This window comes from Gekko japonicus, unplaced genomic scaffold (genome assembly GCF_001447785.1).
Source record: "Gekko japonicus isolate JY-2015 unplaced genomic scaffold, Gekko_japonicus_V1.1 scaffold746, whole genome shotgun sequence".
Taxonomy (NCBI): Eukaryota; Metazoa; Chordata; class Lepidosauria; order Squamata; family Gekkonidae; genus Gekko; species Gekko japonicus.
In genome coordinates this window covers 259,236-279,878 of record NW_015169797.1, presented here as the reverse complement: position 1 = coordinate 279,878, position 20,643 = coordinate 259,236, and the positions used below count along the sequence as shown (strand labels likewise).

The window sequence follows — 20,643 nt, the reverse complement described above, 5'->3', positions numbered from 1 at the left end:
AACCATGGACCATCACAAATTTTTAGCTGCCTTACTAATCGGTTCAGTTCGTGAGGTTTGTGAGTTGGTAGAGCAACCCCCCCCCGCGCGCGTGTTAGAGACACCAAACTCATGGGGGATCTCCAGCTGACTCTCCTCTACCTGCATCCAAGTTTGGTGAGGATTGGCCCCCCAAAGAAAGTGCCCCCAGGAAAGTGCTTTCTGGGGAAATGACCACCTGTCATTTTCCCAGAAAGCACTTTCCCGGGGGAACTTTCTTTGGAGGGCTGTAACTCAGACCCTGTAAATCCAATCCTCACCAAACTTGGAGGGCAGGTAGATGAGAGTCAGCTGGAGATCCACTGCAAATTTGGTGTCTCTAAATAACTGCCTGTCATTTCCCCAGAATGGACTTTCCTGGGGTCACCTTCTGGGGGGGGGCAAAACTCAGACCTTGTAAATCCAATCCTCACCAAACTTGGAGGGCAGGTAGAAGAGAGTTGGCCAGAGATCCCTTGTGAGTTTGGTGTCTCTAGTTTGCACAGGATTCATTCTATACACTCCTGAACTTGTACCAGTCAAAATTATCCTTTTGACAGTGGCAAGTTTAGGGGTGTATGGAACAGATCCTGTGCAAGTTAGAGACATCAAAGTCGTGAGGGACGTCCTCCAGATGCTCCTCTACATGCCCTCCAAGTTGTTGTTTCAAAATTTTGTAAACATTTTGATTGAGCAGAAGCTGTCTGGGAATGTATCTGCTCACGAACCTGCACGAACCTTCAGACCTGGAGAACCAGAGACAGTCAGGCGCATGGAGAAGACTCTCAAGGACTTGTTAAATATGTCCCACTCTGTATATGGCAGCCCTGCTACTGTCAGGGAGCATGAGGGTCGAGAGGAAACAGGGCACCGTGCTGCAGATAGGGGGAACCTCTTCTTCAGCAGGTGAATGGGTATCCTTTTGCACCAAGGAACCATCCCTGGGCACGGAGGGAGGCGGGCTCTTGGTACTTGCTGATCTGATCCTTAGGCAGACAGACAGCTGGGTGGCGAAACTGCATACTGACTGTATGGTGAGTTGCCTGCCTGGTGCAAAGGTAACAGACATTACGCGTGTTCTAGATAGTCTGGTAGATAGTGCTGGGGAGGAGCCAGTGGTCATGGCACATGTTGGGACCAATGATGTGGGGAAATGCAGTTGTGAGGTCCTGGAGGAAGGGAGCTGGACAAAAGAGATAGTCTCCACTTGTCCCAAGAAGGAACCAGGCTGCTGGCGCTTAAAATCAAAAAGGTGAAAGAGCAGTTTTTAAACTGAATATTAGGGGAAAGCTGACAGGAGATGAAAAGTCTCTGGTTCGAGATGGCTCATCTCAAAGAGATGAAGGGGTAGCTGTTACTTTTCTACAAGGAAATGGATTAGAATTGTCCACTGAGACTGTGGTTAACGATATGGACTACCTGGCAAGGTCTCGAGGCAGCAAGAGGAAGGTTGTGGGCTTAACATGTATGGGAAACTATAGATATTTATATACAAATGCTAGAAGTGTCTGAGGTAAAATCGGGGAATTGGAATGCTTGGTGTTGGGGGGAAAATAGATGTGGGTATTTCAGAAACTTGGTGGGATGAGGAAAATCAGTGGGATACGATGATTCCTGGTTATAAATTATATCGGAAGGATGGGGGGGGAGGGTTGGAGGTGGGGTGGCTCTGTATGTCTGAGAGGGTATACAGACCAGTAAGACTGAGAAGGTAAGAGAACTGGATTCACTTCTGGAAATAGTGAGCCCAAAAGGAAGCTTAACACTGTGAGTTTGTTATCGCCCACCAGATCAAAGATAGAGGATTATAAAATAATGAATGAATTAAAGATAGTGGCTAGACGAAATATTGATTGGGTCAATATGTGTTGAAATCCGGAAAAAGAAATTGAATTTCTAGACACTCTCAATGACTATGCTATGCAACAGATGGCCACAAAACCTACCAGGGGAGAGGCGATTCTGGATTTGGTCCTAGGTAAAGCCCAAGACCTGGTGAGAGATGTAAAAGTGATTGCATCACTTGGGAACAGTGACCATAACGTTATTGAGTTCAACATTTGTATAAATAGGGAGTCGCCCAAAAAGACTGACACAACCACGTTTAACTTTAAAAGGGTAATTTCTCTGATATGAGGGGACATGTGAGGAAGAAACTGAAAGGAAAAGTAGAAAGTGTCAAAACCAATGGGGAAGCTTGGAGACTATTTAAAACAGTCCTAAAAGCTCAGAAAAAATATATATACCACAGGTTAGGAAAGGTACAAATAGGTATAGAAAAAAGCCTGCATGGTTACCAAACAAAGTCATGGAAGCTGTAAAAGGTAAGGATTCCTTTAGGTGGTGGAAAGCTAGTCTCAGTGAGGTTGCTAAAAGGGAGCACAGGCTGTGACAAATAAAATGCAAGTCTGTGATCAAGCAGGCAAAAAGGGAATGTGAGGTGCATATAGCAAAAAACATAAAGACCAACAATAAAACTTTCTTCAAATACATTAGAAGCAGGAAACCAGCCAGGGAGGCAGTGGGGCCCCTGGATGACCAAGGGGTAAAATGAGTACTGAAGGATGATAGGGAAATGGCTCAGAAGCTGAATGCATTTTTTGCCTCCGTCTTCACTGTGGAAAATGAGAAGTGCTTGCCCACTCCAGAACCGGTGATTTCGGGAGGGGTGTTGAAAGACCTGAGTCACATTGAGGTGACGAGAGAGGAGGCCCTACGACTAATAGACAACTTAAAAAATAATAAATCACCAGGCCTGGATGGCATACATCCAAGAGTTCTGAAAGAACTCACATGTGAACTTGTAGATCTCCTGACAAAGATATGTAATCTTTTCATTAAAGTCTGCCTCCATTCCTGAGGACTGGAAGGTAGCTAATGGCTATTCTACTGCAGAACAGCAGAGCTACCCAACTGAAACAATCTAAATGGATGCACCAAAAACCATTCTGTACTTAAAATAAGGAACTTTTAAATCAGTGCTCCTTCTTTTAGTCAGTAAGGTACATTTTCTCCATTGTTAATGCCAAGCACTTTGCTTCCACAGAGATTAGCCATTTTATATATACATTGGGATATGTAATGCAACTGTGAGGAGTCATGGAGTAACTTTGAACTTTTAAAGTTTTCCTTGTCTCATTAGGTATTTCCAGAAAATGAACAGCAGTGCCATCTACAGCTATGTTTTGGTGAACTGAAAACTTAGCTCACCATGTTTTTCACGGTGCGGTTTCTATGAAGCCATCCTCTGCCTTCTGCAATGCATAAGATCAAGAGCAATATATATATAGTTTTTTAAATGTATATTCCTAGCCAATTATTGACAGTCAATCAAAATGATCGCTATCTTTTCCCCTCAATTTAATTATTGGTCACATCTAATCTGAGTCAGGGCAGTGCTTGTTTGTCAAACATTAATGATGGCTGTGTTTGTGACCAATGCTCCCTCTAAGCTGTGGAGTCTTGCGAGCAAGAATTCTACTTTGTGAGCTACTGGCCTTAAAGTTGTGAGCAAGCGATTTGGCTGCTGCGGTGAGCCGGAGGCTAAAAGACTGTGAGCTAGCTCACACTAACTCAGCTTAGAGATAACTCTGTGACCCCATTTCCCCCAAAGAGTTATCTAGTTGTAGTCACATGCCCTGTGCTCAACACAAAATACTCCTATGAAATATGTTTGTAATAGGGTAGCAATGCTGCAGTGACAATTGGAGAACAGAGATCTAAAATAGCTATAAACTCAAAATACTATTAGTGGAGCTAGGACAGAATTCATTTACTGACTTTATGTGCAATACTTAAAGTATGTGGTCAGTTAAAAATGTCTTGCATGCTCAGCAAATGCTGCCCTTTAAGGAGCAAAAAAGCTAATATTTTCCGGGAAAGTAATAGTGGGAAAGAACTCCAAGGAAAGCTTAAGGATCCAAATATAAATCACCATAATGCTGCTCAACAGGATCACCCGCCACCATTTTCTCAGGCAGCATAAGTCACTGTCTGGGGCTTGTCGTTCCCTCCCAATCACCACAAATATCTTTGCATTCAAATGCAGGAATCAGACTCTCCTTAAAATGAGTTTTATTTACAAGTCTTCTGAAAAAGGAAGAAAGAATTACACAGCATGGAATATATTACAGCGTATTAATGATAGTTCGGCTACGAAGCTGCTGCACGTACTCCTTTGCTTGATCGAAGCCAGTCTTCGGTGGCTCTGGAGGTGGAGGTGGGCCCTCAACTAGTTTCACAAAGTAATGACATCTGACTTTGTCCATAATGCCAAACATGCCTTTGCCATGGTAGCGGATCCTTTTTATGTAGTAGCCTTTCCCAGAGAATGATCGAGCTAGAAGACATAAAATAAAGTATAAATATTAAAAGGAGAATCCTGGCTAGTACATACGTCTAGAAAACCTTTAACAGGATTTTCAGTCCTCTGGATGCAGCAACACAACCACTAGCTCTTTTAAATGCCTGTGCAGTGGTACGCCCCCAGCAAAAATGACCAAACTATGGCTCAGGTCCCGAAGAAGTTACCCAAATGTTGGCATTGGTTATGGTAATAAAGTGCCAAAGTTGTGGCTTAACAACTAGAGGTAAGATTGATGGATGCATCTTAAAAATATAATAATTGTAACCCTACACAACTGGAATAGGTGGTGGTATAGCCTCTCATAAAAAATCAGTGCAACCTCCCCTAGTCGTTTGACTGTCATGCCACATGTGCCACATCTTGGCAGGCACATCTATTCTCAGCCAGTGTTTAAGGCATCCAAATGCCAGATCTTGCACAGATCTCCTCAAATAGTCTGCTCCTGTTTTCTACTGTGAACAGCCACACTGGGGGCCTGGGGCTGTTGGCTGCCCTGAGGTGAAATCCAGAAGGCTATCTAATTAGAGAGATGGGCCTGCCAAGATGCAGTAAGTGCAGTTGGCATTACAGAGGCATACAGAAGCATGGGGGTGAGGAATGGAAGCTACACTGGCCTCTCATGGGAGTGAAGACTGATTGAAGACTGAAGTCTATCAATCCATGCCTTATTTCCAGTAGTTGCAAGTAATAAAATTATACTGACAGTATCTAAATCACAGAAAAGTAGGCTACCAACCCTGCTTATCAAGCCACAGGTGAGCATGCGTTTCAGATATGTTTCACTGTCATGGTACATTCCTATGACTTTACTGAACACCTGTGCCAATGATTTGTTGTTGTTGTCCAGTCGCACAGTCGAGTCCGACTCTTCGTGATCCCATGGACCAGATCACGCCAGGCCCTCCTGTCTTCCGCTGTCCTCTGAAGTTGGCTCAATTTCATGTTCGTTGCATCTATGACACTGTCTAACCATCTCATCCTTTGCTGTCCCTGTCTTCTTTGACCTTCAATCTTTCCCAGTATCAGGGTCTTCTCCAGTGAGTGCTCCCTTCTCATTTGGTGGCCAAAGTATTTGCGCTTCAGTTTCATTATCTGGCCTTCCAGGAACAGTCAGGGTTGATTTCTTTTAGGATTGACTGATTTGATCTTCTTGCAGTCCAAGGGACTCTCAAGAGGCTATTTATTTATCTGTACACCCTTTCTCCACAATGGGGACCCAAAGCAGCTTACAACACAGTTCTTCCTTCCTCCATTTTATCCTCCCAGCTACAACCCTAGACTACAGTGAGACCTTAGAAATGGCTGAAAACAAGGCCTATATCAATTGGCAGCAAAAGAACCATGGTCAGATACAGATTTAAAATGACTAACACTGCCTGTTAGTGCTCTATTACCAGGCATTCCAACTGTTTTCTCTAATACAGTGTAAGAACTACCTTTATCTTTTTTCGAAGTCATGCCCTACAAAGCGTAATTTACAAGCTGGTCAATCACCTCCCTCTGGAATGTCCATTTGAGGTGCTATGAATCATCATGAAGTGACATTTTATTTTCCCCCTTGGTAAAACCTATTTCTATGCTGCTTTTTGTCATCATAGGTTTAAAAGAGAAATGAGCTTCCTATGGCAGCAGCTGTAATAGTGGAAAGCTAACTGGATCAATTGGGTACTGAGGAGTCAGAAGGCAGCACGTAAACAGCGGATCTAAATACACTTTATTTAGAATCTTTTTAACCTCAGTTAAAGGCTGATAGATGGCCAGTTGCTGAAAAGTGAAGTGCAAGCTGTGAGCTAACCTGCCACAGCAAAATGAGTTACAAACTAATGAAATAGGCAGCTGATGAAAAATGGTCTAATATGTTTAAGACTTATACAGAATAATGTGCTTTTCATATACACAGCTGCTGTGGTGAGAAACATTAAGTAATCACCATGGGAAGAATTCTAGCTATACTTCCTTCAAAAATAAGTTACGCTTTAGGAGTCTACCCTATTTTTATGCATCTACAGCAAAGAAAGCTATAATTGGCTGTTGAAGTCTCTGCTCAAAATGAGATAACATTCAGACAAGATATTTCTATTGTTCGCCAGTTTAATACTTTGAGTAATGAAATGTATTTGCTCCCAGAACTGTATTAAATATAGGTCAAACAAATCCCAGAGAGGGAAGACAGCATCAAGAACACACACATCCACAACCTTCTCCTACCCCCCCCACTCCATTTTGACACTCTCTCACCATTATTAGTATGCAGAACAATGTACTGACTACAGCAGTTGTTCCCATAACTGCTAAGATCCTAAGCTGGTTCATACCACTGCCCTAGACTGAAATAAGGCGTTCACAAGACATTTTCCACAATAATAAACACATTATTTACCAATATGTAGGTTGGATTTAAACTCTACATTGTGTTTTCTCACTGCCAACTCTTGAGCTTCTAGAAGAACCTATTATGGAGCAGAAAAGTAATACAAATCACAGACTAAAACCATGCAATGTTAAGTAAGGAAACATAAGCTATGTATTGACCTTAATAAGAATAACTGCACAGCGAAAGCCTATTTTCCCCCTTCAGTTTAACTACTTGGAAATGGAAAGAAACTGTAGTATGTATGGAACATACCCCAAGTAAAGTTCAGCAGTAACTACCACTAATAAAATCACTCCCACTTAACCATGGTGACATTATGAAAGGTGACACGACAGTTCTTCCAAACTAAAATACATTTGGTGGATGCCATTTCAGCCTTGACAAGCCAGTTATAGATTCTCTATACATTCCTTTCAGCTAACTATGACTCACATCCTACTGTCAGAACATCCTCTGCATTATGGTATAGTTCATTTATCCCAGAACTCCCCCACCCCCATTTTAACTTTTACTAATTATTTTTCTATAGCCAAACATAATGGGCAAAACCCCAGAGAGCGGCCCACACACCAATCTCAAATATTTCCAAATGCTTGCTTTTTTAGAGGGTGCCCCACAAAATGCCCCAACCCTGTAACTGTTCTTTACACTCTCAAATAAAACAGCATTTTGGAATTTTGATGCCAGTGCTTTTCATTGCTCGCCCTTCCCAATTTTCTGTGCACCCCATTTTCCCTGTTACAAAACTCTTCTCTTACATCTTATTAATGTATTGCTTTAGTACAAGGAGCTCAGAATGCCATACTTCTGTCTGCCCTCTTCCATTTTAGCCTCACAATGACCCCGTGAGGTAGATTAGGCTGGGAGAGTATACTGAACAAGATCACCCAGCCAATTTCATAACACATGCAGAATTTGAACCTGGGTCTGCTCCCAGATACTAGCCCAACACTTTCATCACTACACCAGGCTGATGCTTTAAAAAATTCAATACAACTCAAGGTGGAAGAGGTCCAGCGGAGTGGGTGATTAGACTAAATGCCTGAAGTAATTAGCGATGCTTTAAATGTGGCCCATTAGGCAGCACAAGCTCATTATAAAATGGCCAGCACACACAGTCATGTTGCACATGATCGACCCACCAGCTCACTAGGAAAGAGGCTGTTGATCCTTTTTTGATACTAGATAATCAATCCCTTTGTGAGCTAGGGAGAATTAACAAAATGAGCCCATAAAGCTCGTACAAATGGGCAAACAGAAAAATCTGCTCTCTTCAGACCTTTCTTTTGGTGTACTGGTGGTTGCTCAAACACATGGGTCTGACCTTCGAAAATGGAATACTAAAGAAATCTACAACATACCTCTTTGACCACTTTTGCTCCCTTTTTATCGATGAATTCTAGTTGAGCTAGTGCTTCATCTATGCTCATGCCTCGTATCTGGAATTAAAAGTCACAGGAAAGAGTAAACCTTCAAGCAACCGGGAGCAGAAGTAAGAATTCGCAATACACTGCACATAGTGAAGCAAATCCCATAAAGGACTTTGATCTGACTATGCTGGATAGCTAATATATTTTAAATTAGAAGTATTAGAGCTATATGGCAATGCCTGTTTGTTACTAATTGCTATGCATGATTTTATGTAAGTGATACTTTAAAGAACTCTGGCAAAAAGCACTAGGGATTCCGAAAGCAATAGCAGGGAGAAAAGAATTACTAATTACTAAAAGTCACATCAACTGGCTTCTTACCAAAGCTTCCTAGCAACAGCTTTCTCAAATCTCTCATGTACATCTAGATCTGACTCTCACAATACAGAATCTGCTGCAAACTGCTCTGATATTGTATCTGTTCTATGCAGTAAGTCATTCAAACATGACATGATCAACCTTCGTAGCATGACTAGCACAAGCTATGAACAAGAATGTTTGGTAGACGTTGGTTGCATGGAACAGCTGTCTCATGAGGGTAGTTTCAGATGACTTTCTTGTGGCAGCCACATTATCAGCAACTGCAGAGGATCGGACATTCTGCAAATGATCCTGATGTGCTTTCTGTTCCTCAAGAGGAAACAAGGAATTCACCATGGGCTTGGTCTTTGCTACCCCATGCATTCCAGCCGACACAGTATCTTTTCTCTTTACCACTAGGATGTGGCTCAGTGGTAGAGCATCTGCTTGGCAATCCCCAGTATCTCCAGTTAAAGGATCTATCAGTAGGTAATGTGAAAGACCTCTGCCTGAGACCTTGGAGAGTACCTGCCAGTCTGAGTAGACAACGCTGATTTTGATGGACTGAGGGTTTGATTCAGTATAAGGCAGACTCATGTGGTTCAAGTGTATTGTCTGAGGCACAACAGCCAGACCTTCTTGTGCTGTATGCCAAATATGCAGTTCATATAACATTTTAATGCTGCCATTTGTAAGGCAAGGTATGAAATCTTCTGAATTCTTTCAGCCACAAGGACTTGTGGCAAGATCAATGAAACAGAATTGTTACTTAATAACAACAAAATCATGCATGCCTTATACAACTAAGCCTACCAAAACAACTTCTCTTACCAGCTTGGCCACGTACCACATCTTGTCCATACTGTATTTAATATGTCTTCGACAGTGGTAAATTTCCTTTAAAAAAATCACAGAAGTTTATTCTTTAAATCAATTCAATGAGGGTGGCTATAATGCCTCGAGGAGCAAAAGTTGTTTACCCCAAACTAAATACACACTAGATGAAAACAGGAAACTCCCCCCACCCCACCCCCAAAAGATACTGTGTGTGTCAGAAGCTACACAAGAAAATGGGAAAGACCAGTAAGACCTCACGGATGATGCTTAAAGGGGGCAAATGTAGGGCATGGCCACAAGCTATAAAACATTTAATCTCTTACAGGACATTTGAAAACTGCGCAGAATAACAAAAGCAGGCCATATCCTGTAAAGAAGGGCACGAGGACATAGGAATGGCCGGCTGTGCTGTAAAGAGGCAATGAAATTTGACACAGCCTTGCAGGCAACCTAGGGAGCAGGTGCCCAACCCTTTGCTGGGCACAGTCACATCGCTGCTCATTCTTCTCACAATCTCTCTCTAGCAGCCCTCCACTGTCTCCCTCCCCATCACAAGCACAGCACTGAACTCACCCCGCTTTTCCTTTCTCTGCCCAGCCTCAAAGAACATCTAACTTCCTACCAATGAAGGGAAGCAGTCAAGCCCCACATGCCCTTATCTCATTTCTATGTGCAGAGCATGTATTCTCCCCTCCCTTCATCTTACGGTTGCAAAGGATGTGCAGCCCTATGGGGCCAGGTGGCAAGCTGGTGATGCATACCCTTGTCGCTGCCCTACACAGAGCAGCACCAAGATGAGCACACACGGCTCAGAGCTTCTTCATTTCATTTTGCAAGTGTCAGGACTTGAGCCCTGTGAAGTGAGGACAGAAAGCCAGTGCATGTTCACTGGTCCCACAGAGGCCCCTCAGGAAGCACTGAGGAAACCACGTGCTCCTCAGCCATGCCGGCACAGTGTGCCAGTGGGCCACTATTCTGATCTTGGATTGTTTCAACATAGCACTTCAGGTACTATTCAAATTCCCAGCCATGGTATTCTAAGGGAGACTGCACGGGTGAGATACATTTACATTATAATAATGCGTGTAATGTGGCAGTGCAAGGAAGTCCTCCATGTATGACCACACCAATGTTGTTTCCAATGACAGCCTCACCACCATTCTTTCACCAGTCGAGCCAGAACCAACTGGTGAATGTAAATGTCATTTTAAAAAAAAGAAGGAAAAGAAAATCAAAACTTTTCAAAGAGAAGTAAAAATTCACACAGACACAGTCATCATGTACACCTTGTTGCCCAAAAATATAATGCATATATTCAAGTCATATTGCTAGCAGACTCAATAAATGTGCACAGAAGACAAGATGGTGAATATTTAAATACACACACACAGCATTTGTCTCTGATGTAACCATTTTTCATTTTAACTGTGCTTAGCAGCAAGGCAAAAAATCTGATAGTATGTCAATTATTTTTTAAAAAAGAAAAACTGAAAAAGAAAATGCAAGACCAAGATTATAGTACCTGATGGGAAAACTTTAAAGAGTTTTCATATGAATCTCACTGGCTTTCCCATACATCATGTTACAAGTTAGCAATTTTAAGCACATAAAAAGCAGGATCTCTTTTCCTTCCACAGACCAACTTTTTAATATTTAGTTTCTCCACTTTCACACACAATATCTGAAAAAAGATACTATGGTTTTCTGAACATACTTTCAACTGTAGAGGAGCCAAAAAGGAGGATAAATAGGAATGTGATTACAGTGAAATTCAGGGCAGACTAATAAGTGTGTTGACTGTTTTCTACCAAGTTAAGACCATGGCTGCTGCATCTTTTTAGGCTCAGTCAAAAACTACCAATCTTTTTTAGTCCAGTGGCACCTATAAGACCAACAAAGCTTTTGAGCAGTAAATATAGCTAAGACTGGATGAAGGCAATTGGTAAAACCTGCGAATAGCATCAAATAGCATACAGGTCAAATCCTATGCCAAAGGATAAATGGACACAAATCTGACATCAAGAATCACAACAGTGAGAAACCTGCAGGAGAACACTTCAGCCTTCAAGGACATTCAATGGTGGACCTCAAAGTCTGTTTAATTGCAAACGAACTTCAGAAGCAGACTAGAACGGGAGATTGCTGAATTACAAGTTATTACAACACTCAGGGCAATGGAACCCCCAAGGACTTAATGGAGATACTGGTTTCTTTTCTCACTACACATGCTAATATCATTCAGTTCTCACATGTTCGTAAACTCCTTTATTATGCTGTATGCTAATTTGATGCTATTCACAGGTCTTTCCAATTGCCTTCATCCAGTCTTAGCTATATTTACTGCTCAATTCCTTATGCATCTTTAAGTGGCCCTTCGTGGCAACACCCTCCTCACCCTCTACCTATATGTAATGTTTGGTGACCTGTTTCAATGTATCTGAAGAAGTGTGCATGCACATGAAAGCTTATACCCAGAATAAAACTTTGTTGGTCTAAAAGGTACCATTGGACTCAAACTTTGTTCCACTGCTTCAGATCAACATGGCTCCACACCCTGAACCTACCATTTATTTTGTTTAGCAAAGAGGTAAAAACAATAAAAGATCCCTCAAAATGTAGCTGTGATGTGCTTGTCCACCCAGCATATGACTCTGACAAGTACAAACACCCTATTTTGCAACTGTCATGCCAAAGAATTGCTGGGACACCGGTAGAATCTCTGGGAACAAAAGGGGGTATACTCTAAATGTTATGTTTGATATGACTATGGCGTCCTGGCCCCCAAACTCTTCAATGTCATTCTAACACTTCAATTTACTTGCTCAGAAGCTGTGACCTCGCACAATTAGACAAAGGCCTTGATAACTACCAGCTCTGCAATTTTATTGTATACGTTTTTCAAAAAAAATCTCTTACTGCAGGTCTTCGAGGCTCTCCTGGTTTTTGAGGAGGATAAACTATTAAATTCTTCCTTTCCCATCTTCCGATACTTTCATAAGATGTCACCGTACGGATATTTGAAATAAGAGGAACACTGCAAGATACTAGTAACCTGCAAGACAAGATTTGGCAATGCTTTGAGTGTGAATTATCAGCAGCTACTAAAGACGTTGGTTGCTAAATTCATTCCAATTTACCACACTTATTTCATACAACCTTGTAACATAGCCTTTACTTGGGAACGTGCAGTGTTCTCTTTACTACTTTTAAGAGGCAGCAGACTTAAGCCTGGAAAAGCAGGCAAGAAGAGCCCTCTGTGCAACATCCATAGTACTTAATATTTTTCATACAGAATTATACTTTGATGGTATGGTGGTGGAAAGGGCCATCAAATCACAGCTGACCTATGGTGATCCTGTAGGATCTTCAAGGCAAGAGATGTTCACAGAGGGTTGGGCGTTGCCAGCCCTGGTATTCCTTGGAGGTCCCCCATCCAAACACTAGCCAGGGCCAACCCTCCTTAGCTTCCGAGATCTGATGAGACTGGGCTAGCCTGGGCTATCCAGGTCAGTCTCAACCATACTTTCGTGAGCACACATAAATGTAAAGCTGCATCAGGCTGAGTCAGACCACTGCTATGTCAAGATCGGTATTGCCCGCTCTGACTGGCAGTAGCCATCCAGTGTCTCCAGCTGCAGCGTTTCTTATCTTTTTAACTAGTGATGTCAGGGATTGAACTAGGGATCTTCCGCATGTAAAGCAGATGCTCTACCATTGAGCCATACCCCCTTCCTTAGTTTCAACATGAACAGCAAAATGAAGCTGTAAATCCAATCGTCAATCCTAAATCAGTGAGACTTATTTACTATTTTATTTTATTAGATTTATATCCCGCCCTATCCCCAAAATGGGCTCAGAATGGTTCATGACAATTAGGCACTAAATAAATAATAGTACCATATAATAAAACCAAGTTAAAACAATCAGACAATAAAACAAGATGGCAGCAAAAATAGACAATGGAAGTGACCAATTAATATCACTCACTAACAGGTTTTATATCGTATACAAGACTCCTCTATTATTCCCACCTTGTTACATAAACTTTCAGGACCAGGGTAGGGGTGGCAGACACCTAAAAAGCTGGGTATTGCAGGGGGGGGGGAATGAAGCAGTTTTGGTTGTATGTTATTTTCAAATTTATAGCGTTATTCCTATAAAAGTAAATAATAATTTTATTTACTTTTTAAGAAATAATACTATAAATCTGAAAATAACTAACAACCAAAACAGCTTCAAAAATCTTAGAGAGTACTACATTATTTTTATTTTATTATTTTTTAAATTTACATTATTTATAGCCCACCTTTCTCATTGAGATTCAAAGAAGATTACAGGATTACCCTGTCTCTAAATTCCCACTGTTGGAACTGCATGCACAGAAATGCAAAGCTTGCTTATTCCCAATATGTACCCATAGTGTTTTCTCTACAGCTGCTAATGGGAACCACTTTAGCTCACTGTCTAGCATACTGTAAGTGTGGCCATTATGAATATACATGAGAATGGTATTTAGGAATTTACCTATAGCTTTTATTCAGATAATAAACATGACTAATATTGGCTGATGATATTAGTGTATTTGTTGTCTTCTGAAGTTCCAAGAAACAGCAAGGAAGGAGATGCATTTCCCTCTGAAGCTCTACAGAGCTTTAGATGCCAGTCAGCAATCTGCAGAAGTTTCCAGGTTCTGTTTTTCTTTACATGGGTATATCGGCCTGTGCTTCTTGAAGAGACAGATACGTCTCTAGGCTCACAGAGACTTGTCCATTTTGCCCATTCACACTGAATGCTACTTTAGGCACGCCTAAGGCTATGCGTTGTAGGACCTTTTTTCAATTATCTCTTTTGAATAGCAAAACCTTATGGAATATGCAAGCTGGTTTTGATATTTCCAACAGCAAATTACCACATGGTATTCGAGACTGCTGTTGCAGAAATGAAAGTCCCTGACGGGACCACAGTCATTCCATACTAGGTACATCCCAGTTAAGAGTACTTCAGTGTGCTTTCCATAGGGTGGCCTTTGAGGACTATTTAGAAACTTTAAGCAATACAATACACTGTAGGCATATCGCCAGCTGCTGTTATCTTTTTACTTTTTTATTTTTACTTTTTACAGTTTTTACAACCTAAGTCATAAACAGCAAACCCTCATCCCATGGGAGGAGAACCTAAAAGTTAGTTATCATGTAACTTAACATCCGCCAAACATTTCGCTGCACACAGAGTGGTTTGTTTATCTTTATCTCTGAGTAGCCAGGATGATTTCACTTCTGGAGAAATAGAGCTCTGATTAAATAATGGCTCTTAGTTCTGAGAATTTAGGACAATCAAAGAAGATGTGGTCAACAGAGTCAATCTTATTGCTGCTACAACTGCAGAGTCTGAGTATGGAATTCCACTGAATCTTTCTAGCATCACTGCTGAAGGTAGGGCATTCAGGCACGCTAGCATAAAAGCCCTTCTATACTTTGGAATAATTAACTCAGATAGATAATTTGGCAATTTTTTTGGAGGGAGAATGCTAATTGAGAAGGATGGACACTCACCGTGGGCTATGATCAGCATGCTGTCATAATTGTCCCTAAGACATCTTCTAGTTGGCTGGGTCAATTCTTGACTACTCATTGTTTCCATTGCATTCTGTATAATACCCAGGCATGACAATTTGTGATCCAGTAGTATATGGTGGTTCAGCTTAACTAGCCCAAGAAAGCTTGATTCTGGATTTGACTTTAATATCCTAAATTTCAGATTAAATGCTCTTTCCCAGGCCTTCGCTTCCCAGGCCTTCGCTTCCAGAAACGCACTGAGGAACTCCTAAGATATCATGCAGGAATTTTAGTAGTGGTTTATCAATATTGCCTGTTACTGCTCTAATCCAGACCCCAGCAGCATATCGCACCTGCCCAATGACTCTAGCGGTGAATACCTTAATAGTTGCAGGAACATACTGGCCCACAGAGGAATAGTAGAATCCTGAGATGGCCCTCCCGGTCATTCAAAGGAGCTCTCACAACATGTTATCTATAAAGATCAGGCTAGTCTTGAAATATCTGCACTGCCTTTTAGTTTGCTTCCTAGCACCATTCCAAGGTGTAGTTCTTCCCTATCAAGACAAATATAGTTTTAACCCAGGTTACTTGAAAGGCTATCCTCTCACATATCTACCCACCAGGTATTCATTAAAGGTCCTGTTCTGTGGGTCTCAACAGAGGCAAGGTCGGTGTACACTAAAGACTGTACTTCTTCTATGGTGGTACATAGCTTCCTACAGAAGTATGCCCAATACCAAATTTGCAAGCTTTTAGGTGCTAGGTGAAAATGCTTTTATTTACCCCTTTCTACAGTTTTACATTTTTAATTTTTTGTTTGTTTTCATTTTGCCCTGGTTGAAGTTTTTATTGACTATCCTACCTTGTCCTTTTATAAAATCTCTGCTGTCTGCTCTGAAGTTTTATTGCCTCTGGAATATTTCTACAAACTGCTTACTGACCTGTTTTGATTTTATTTTTATTGATTTTGCTGCCTGTTTTAACTCAAGCTTTGATCTTGTTGATTTTACTGCCTGCTTTCTTCTTTTTATTGTACGCTTTCATCTTGTTACCCCATTATTTTTAAAACTTTTTTGCTTTCAAGTTATACTACAAGCTGCCTTGTAGTATATTTAAACATAAAAGTTGATGATGTATTTTAAAGAACAAATATGTGAAGCCCTGTTGGACAAGTGAACCTAATGGTATGGTTCTTTCGACATGGAAAAAGTGAGAAACAGAAAAAATGCCTTTACCAGGAATAAGCAACTAGCAGACCAGTAAATCATAATCCTACGTTAGTTAGGTGATAGCGCCATCTAGTGCTCACGGCTGTTGCACTAGGTGAATAATAATCCTAAACATACTTTAAAGAAATATAAATTATATTTCATTTTTAAAAGCATTAATTGATTTATTATCTATAAATCAAAAACTATTTTACACCACTTTATGTGACTGTATTGTTTATATTTTCTATTTCTGCAAGCTATTGCCCTTGCTTCACACAGTCCACTAAAATTACCTTAAACAAACTAAGGAGGAGATTGAATAAGCACTTACACTAGAGTACAACCCCAGTAATTTTTTTTTAAAGACCTACACATCTGTACTATTCCCACATCTTTCCCATACGACATTCTGCATTAATGGAAAGCTATTATCTACTGTTATCTAATGCTATATGTACTGCATTGCTTTCTGCAATACACCCCCTTGACAGCAACACCATAAGGCTGGACAGCGTCTACACTCAAATCCTATTTACACTGCAATGCCTGATTTTATTCACTAAATTGAGACACCTGCCCTGTTGCACTGGAGGATTATTGTCCCTGTAGTGCAGCACAAAAACATGTTTTTTTCCTAAAGACTGCCAGTGAAAGATCCATGTGTACTTACATTATTAATCCAATACAAGTACTGCACAACATAAAACCCAATCATGAACTAATTATTGCTGCCTCAAATGTTAGGGGTTGGTGGCAGACATTTTTGTTGCTAAAATCCCAAATCTTCACATTTTCCACTTCTGTTAAAACTATGATTGCTGCCCCTCCTGACAATTGCTTTTGCATCTTTTAAAATATGTGTTCTTTCTGCTGTCTATGTAATCCCAGCAAATCTGGATCCACATAGCCAGTGTGATGACATCATGGTGCCATAGAGGCAATCAGATTTGGCATATGGTGACATCACTGGGGCAAATGAACCCCTCCATTCTTGCTTGCCCATTACTAAGGCAAGAGAGCCAATATGTTTTCGTGACGCACTATAAGGATAATAAAATCTCCTGGAGCAACAAGGCAGGCGTCCCAACCTGGTGAAGATAATCTGCCCAAATCTCATCATGTATTGGCACGTGTGTCACTAACTGGATCAATCTCCGGAAAAATAACAACTAATAGTTTTTAAAGTAAAGTCTGAATACAGTGTAACCGTTAATTGCTTTTAGGACAGGTCACATTATATAAGTGAATAAAATTCATAAATATTTAATCATAATATAATGAAAAAATGCTAAAATAATGTTTTAAAGAAACATTACCCAAACTGCATGACTGGTGGAATTCAAAAAGGGATGTATGTACCCAAGAGAACTCTACATGCCACTGGAATTTCATTTGCATTTTTGCCACAGCGATGTTCACTGCTGATAAGACAAGCTTGTGTATAAACTAAACTGTGTGATGCCTGTTTGACTACAGGAGCTCCTGCAGCAAAGTTAAACTCTGAAACAGCTGCTGTACGTGCAGTTGTCTCCCAAAGATGGATTTCCTGGTGTCAGAGACCCAAGCCCGCGTCCCCCTGGGTCACCACTCCTTTTAGCTGAGCAGCAACCAGCCCTGAGGGTCCTTGAGGCTGAATGCACACAAATAAAGCAGACCTTTGTAAAAAGATATAAAGGTTTAATTGAACAATTTTTAAAGGATATCACTAGGCAGTACAGTCCCTATAGCTAAGCAACAGAGAAATAAAAAAGCTAATTTTCTATCTCATACATTTTGTGCCTAGCACTAGATAGCACATCTTCTTGCAACATAAGAATCCAAGCTGTAGCCTAAAGCATTCTATATGTTACAGTCAATCATGATGTAGCTAATTAGGGATGGGCATGAACTGGCTCATGAACTAAAGTTCGTCACAAACTTCACAAAAAACAGCTTTTGGAAAGTGATGTTTGCAAAGTGAACAGCTGCCACAAATGTCCATGAATTCTACTACAGTTTGTGAAGAGTGAAAAACAGTGGCTTAAATGGATATGAGCCATTTAAACCCCTGCTTTCTGTTCTTCACAAAAAACAGCTTTTAGCGGTGAGCAAAGAGCAGGGGTGAAGTGGCTGGGAGGCATTTCACCCCTAGTTTTCTGCTCACTGTGAAAAGCTGAGGCCAGCAGAAAGCGAGAGGTGAAATACCTCCCATCTATTTCACCCCGCTTTTTGCTTGGCAACAAAAAACGAAGGGTTATGAAGGGGGACAGAGAAACCTGGGCTGGAGAGAAGAAGAGATTGGATTTATACCCCACCCTTCACTACCCAAAGGAGTCTCAGAGAGGCTTACAATCCCTTTCCCCTCCCCTCCCCACAACAGACACCCTGTGAGGCAGGTGGGGCTGAGAGAGCTCTTTCGAGGACTGCCCTTGAGAGAACAGCTCTGAAAGAACTTGTAACTGACCCAAGGTCATCCAGCAGCTGCATGTGGAGGAGTGGGGAATCAAACCCAGTTCTCCCAGATAAGAGTCCGCACTCTTAACCACTACAGCAAACTGGTAACAAGTCCTTCAGTCTTCAAGCCAACTTTCAGTGGTACTGGAATCTTTCAACATACAAATAATAGAGTAGACCGTGATTAATTTTATATTCAGGCTTGGTGTACTAATTATATACACAGAATTATGATCCGAATTTACTGAATCACTGAAGTGGGGGATCTGGTTTTAAATTTATTCACCCCCCTCCCCCAAGGACTTGAGTTGAAAAGAAAAAAAAATTCTCAGGTGTTTACTTCTGGTTGAGTTACATAGCACTCTAAGGTGCAGCTGGCCTGCCTTACAACATTAGCTTAAACAACAACAACAAAAAGGATCAAGCCGGCAAAAGCTTATGTAGCAATACTTGTCTTTTACATTCCACAGGTTTTTTGTTTTTGTTGACACAAACTTAACATGGCTGCCCAACTGGAACCCATAAATTTGTTTGCATGCAGATGAATCAAATGGTAGGTTACACAGAACAGCAACAGGCATGATGCTTTACAGACCACAGGAAGGCAAGTCCCTGCCCCGAAGAGCTTTTTAAAAAAGTTTTATTATTATTACGGTCTTAAGACCAGCATACAATACAAGCCCCAAAGAGTTTATGATCTAAAATTTGAGGTAAAGAAGATAACAAAGAGAGGAAAGAGGAGATGAAGGTGGGGAGAAACTCATCCTGCAAGGTAGAGCAATAAGCTACTTTCTACCCAGTCTATGGGTAAATGTGTCAACCACATCAGGTCAAAAGGACAACAGAAGGCATATAGCTGTTGAGAAGCAACGAAAGACATGCATGCTTCTCTCATGAAGATTAGGAATCCTTCTAGGTGCAGAAATGCATCTGTATATGCCTACAGCATGACTATCCTGTCTTTAAAAGGATTTCACTCATTCTAAAAAAGAATACATTTCATAGGAGTTTTTGTAATATTCCCCAAAATCGAAAGTGCTGTTACTTTTGGGCTTGTTTTCCTCCCCTGCTATAAAGACTCACCTTCCAGCCTGGGCCCAGCTGCTAAGACTCAAAGCATGGGTAATCCCTAAAAGAAAGGAAACATTAAAGAAAGAAAAGAAACATTAAAGAAAGGAAACATTAATTAACAATAATTAACAACTATGAAATGTAGTTGTTAACTACTGCCTCTTATTTCCACTTTATAGGCTTTATTTATATTTATTGTTTCTGTTCCACCCTTCCTTCTATTCCACAATTCTTCTCTCCTGTCTCCTCACAACAACCCTGTGAGGTAGCTATGCTGAAACATAGTGAATAGCTCAAGCTCACCCACTGAGTTTCATGGCAGAGTGGGGACTGGAATTCAGATCTCCTTTTTTGCTGTAGTCTGAATTCGAAAAAATAAATAAAATCAATAATTTTTATTTTATTTATTTAAAACACTTTGCACAAAGCTCCTCACTCTCCTAGGCTTCTGCAAACTATGCAAAACTGAACTATTCATGAGGGCTTTTCTGCACAGGCTGCACTATACAAAATTGTTCACAAAATTACTTATTGTAAGCAGGATCCTATTCTGTAATTTCTGTACTGCTTAATGTCAAATGGTCTGCTTCAGTTTCGCACTGGTTATTGAATGTCCCATTTTTCTGAGTGTACTACTGACTCACTACGTGTGATCCGCCTTGAGTCCCTGTAAGAAAGGAGGACGATAAATAACATGAATAAATAAAATAAATAAGCCCTCCTTTCTCCCAGATACTTGGGGCCCATCCTAACCACATCACCTTTTCTGCGCAGAAATCTCCATAAACAAGCATACAAAGCAACCTTAGAAGAACCCATCAAGCACGTGAAAGTCCTGAAAATGAACTCCAAAATCTGCGTCTCGGATTACGCGCTTTCCTCCTACCAAACTCGCCAGCTCCCTCTTTCCCCCGCTAACTCACCCCCAAGAATCTTTGGCATCGCCATCTTTGCCGCCTTCTTTTAGCAGCCTTCGTCCCTAATCTGTCTGCTTCACGACGCAAACGCTTTAATCTGTCTGCTTTACGACGCGTTATGTAGTTTG

The 20,643-nt window shown here is 41.0% G+C and overlaps 1 protein-coding gene across 1 annotated transcript; it reads right to left on the bottom strand.

The window, feature by feature from the left end:
• Positions 1–4,136: 4,136 nt before the first annotated feature.
• On the bottom strand, positions 4,137–20,598 carry MRPL22 (mitochondrial ribosomal protein L22). The gene is made up of 7 exons (XM_015417076.1): positions 20,522–20,598; positions 19,611–19,656; positions 12,242–12,377; positions 9,320–9,385; positions 8,120–8,197; positions 6,765–6,834; positions 4,137–4,357 (listed from the first exon to the last, which is right to left on the bottom strand). The coding sequence occupies exons 1-7, from the start codon at positions 20,544–20,546 to the stop codon at positions 4,146–4,148; spliced, it is 633 nt and encodes a 210-aa protein (XP_015272562.1). The 5' UTR covers positions 20,547–20,598; the 3' UTR covers positions 4,137–4,145.
• Between the last annotated feature and the right edge of the window lie 45 nt (positions 20,599–20,643).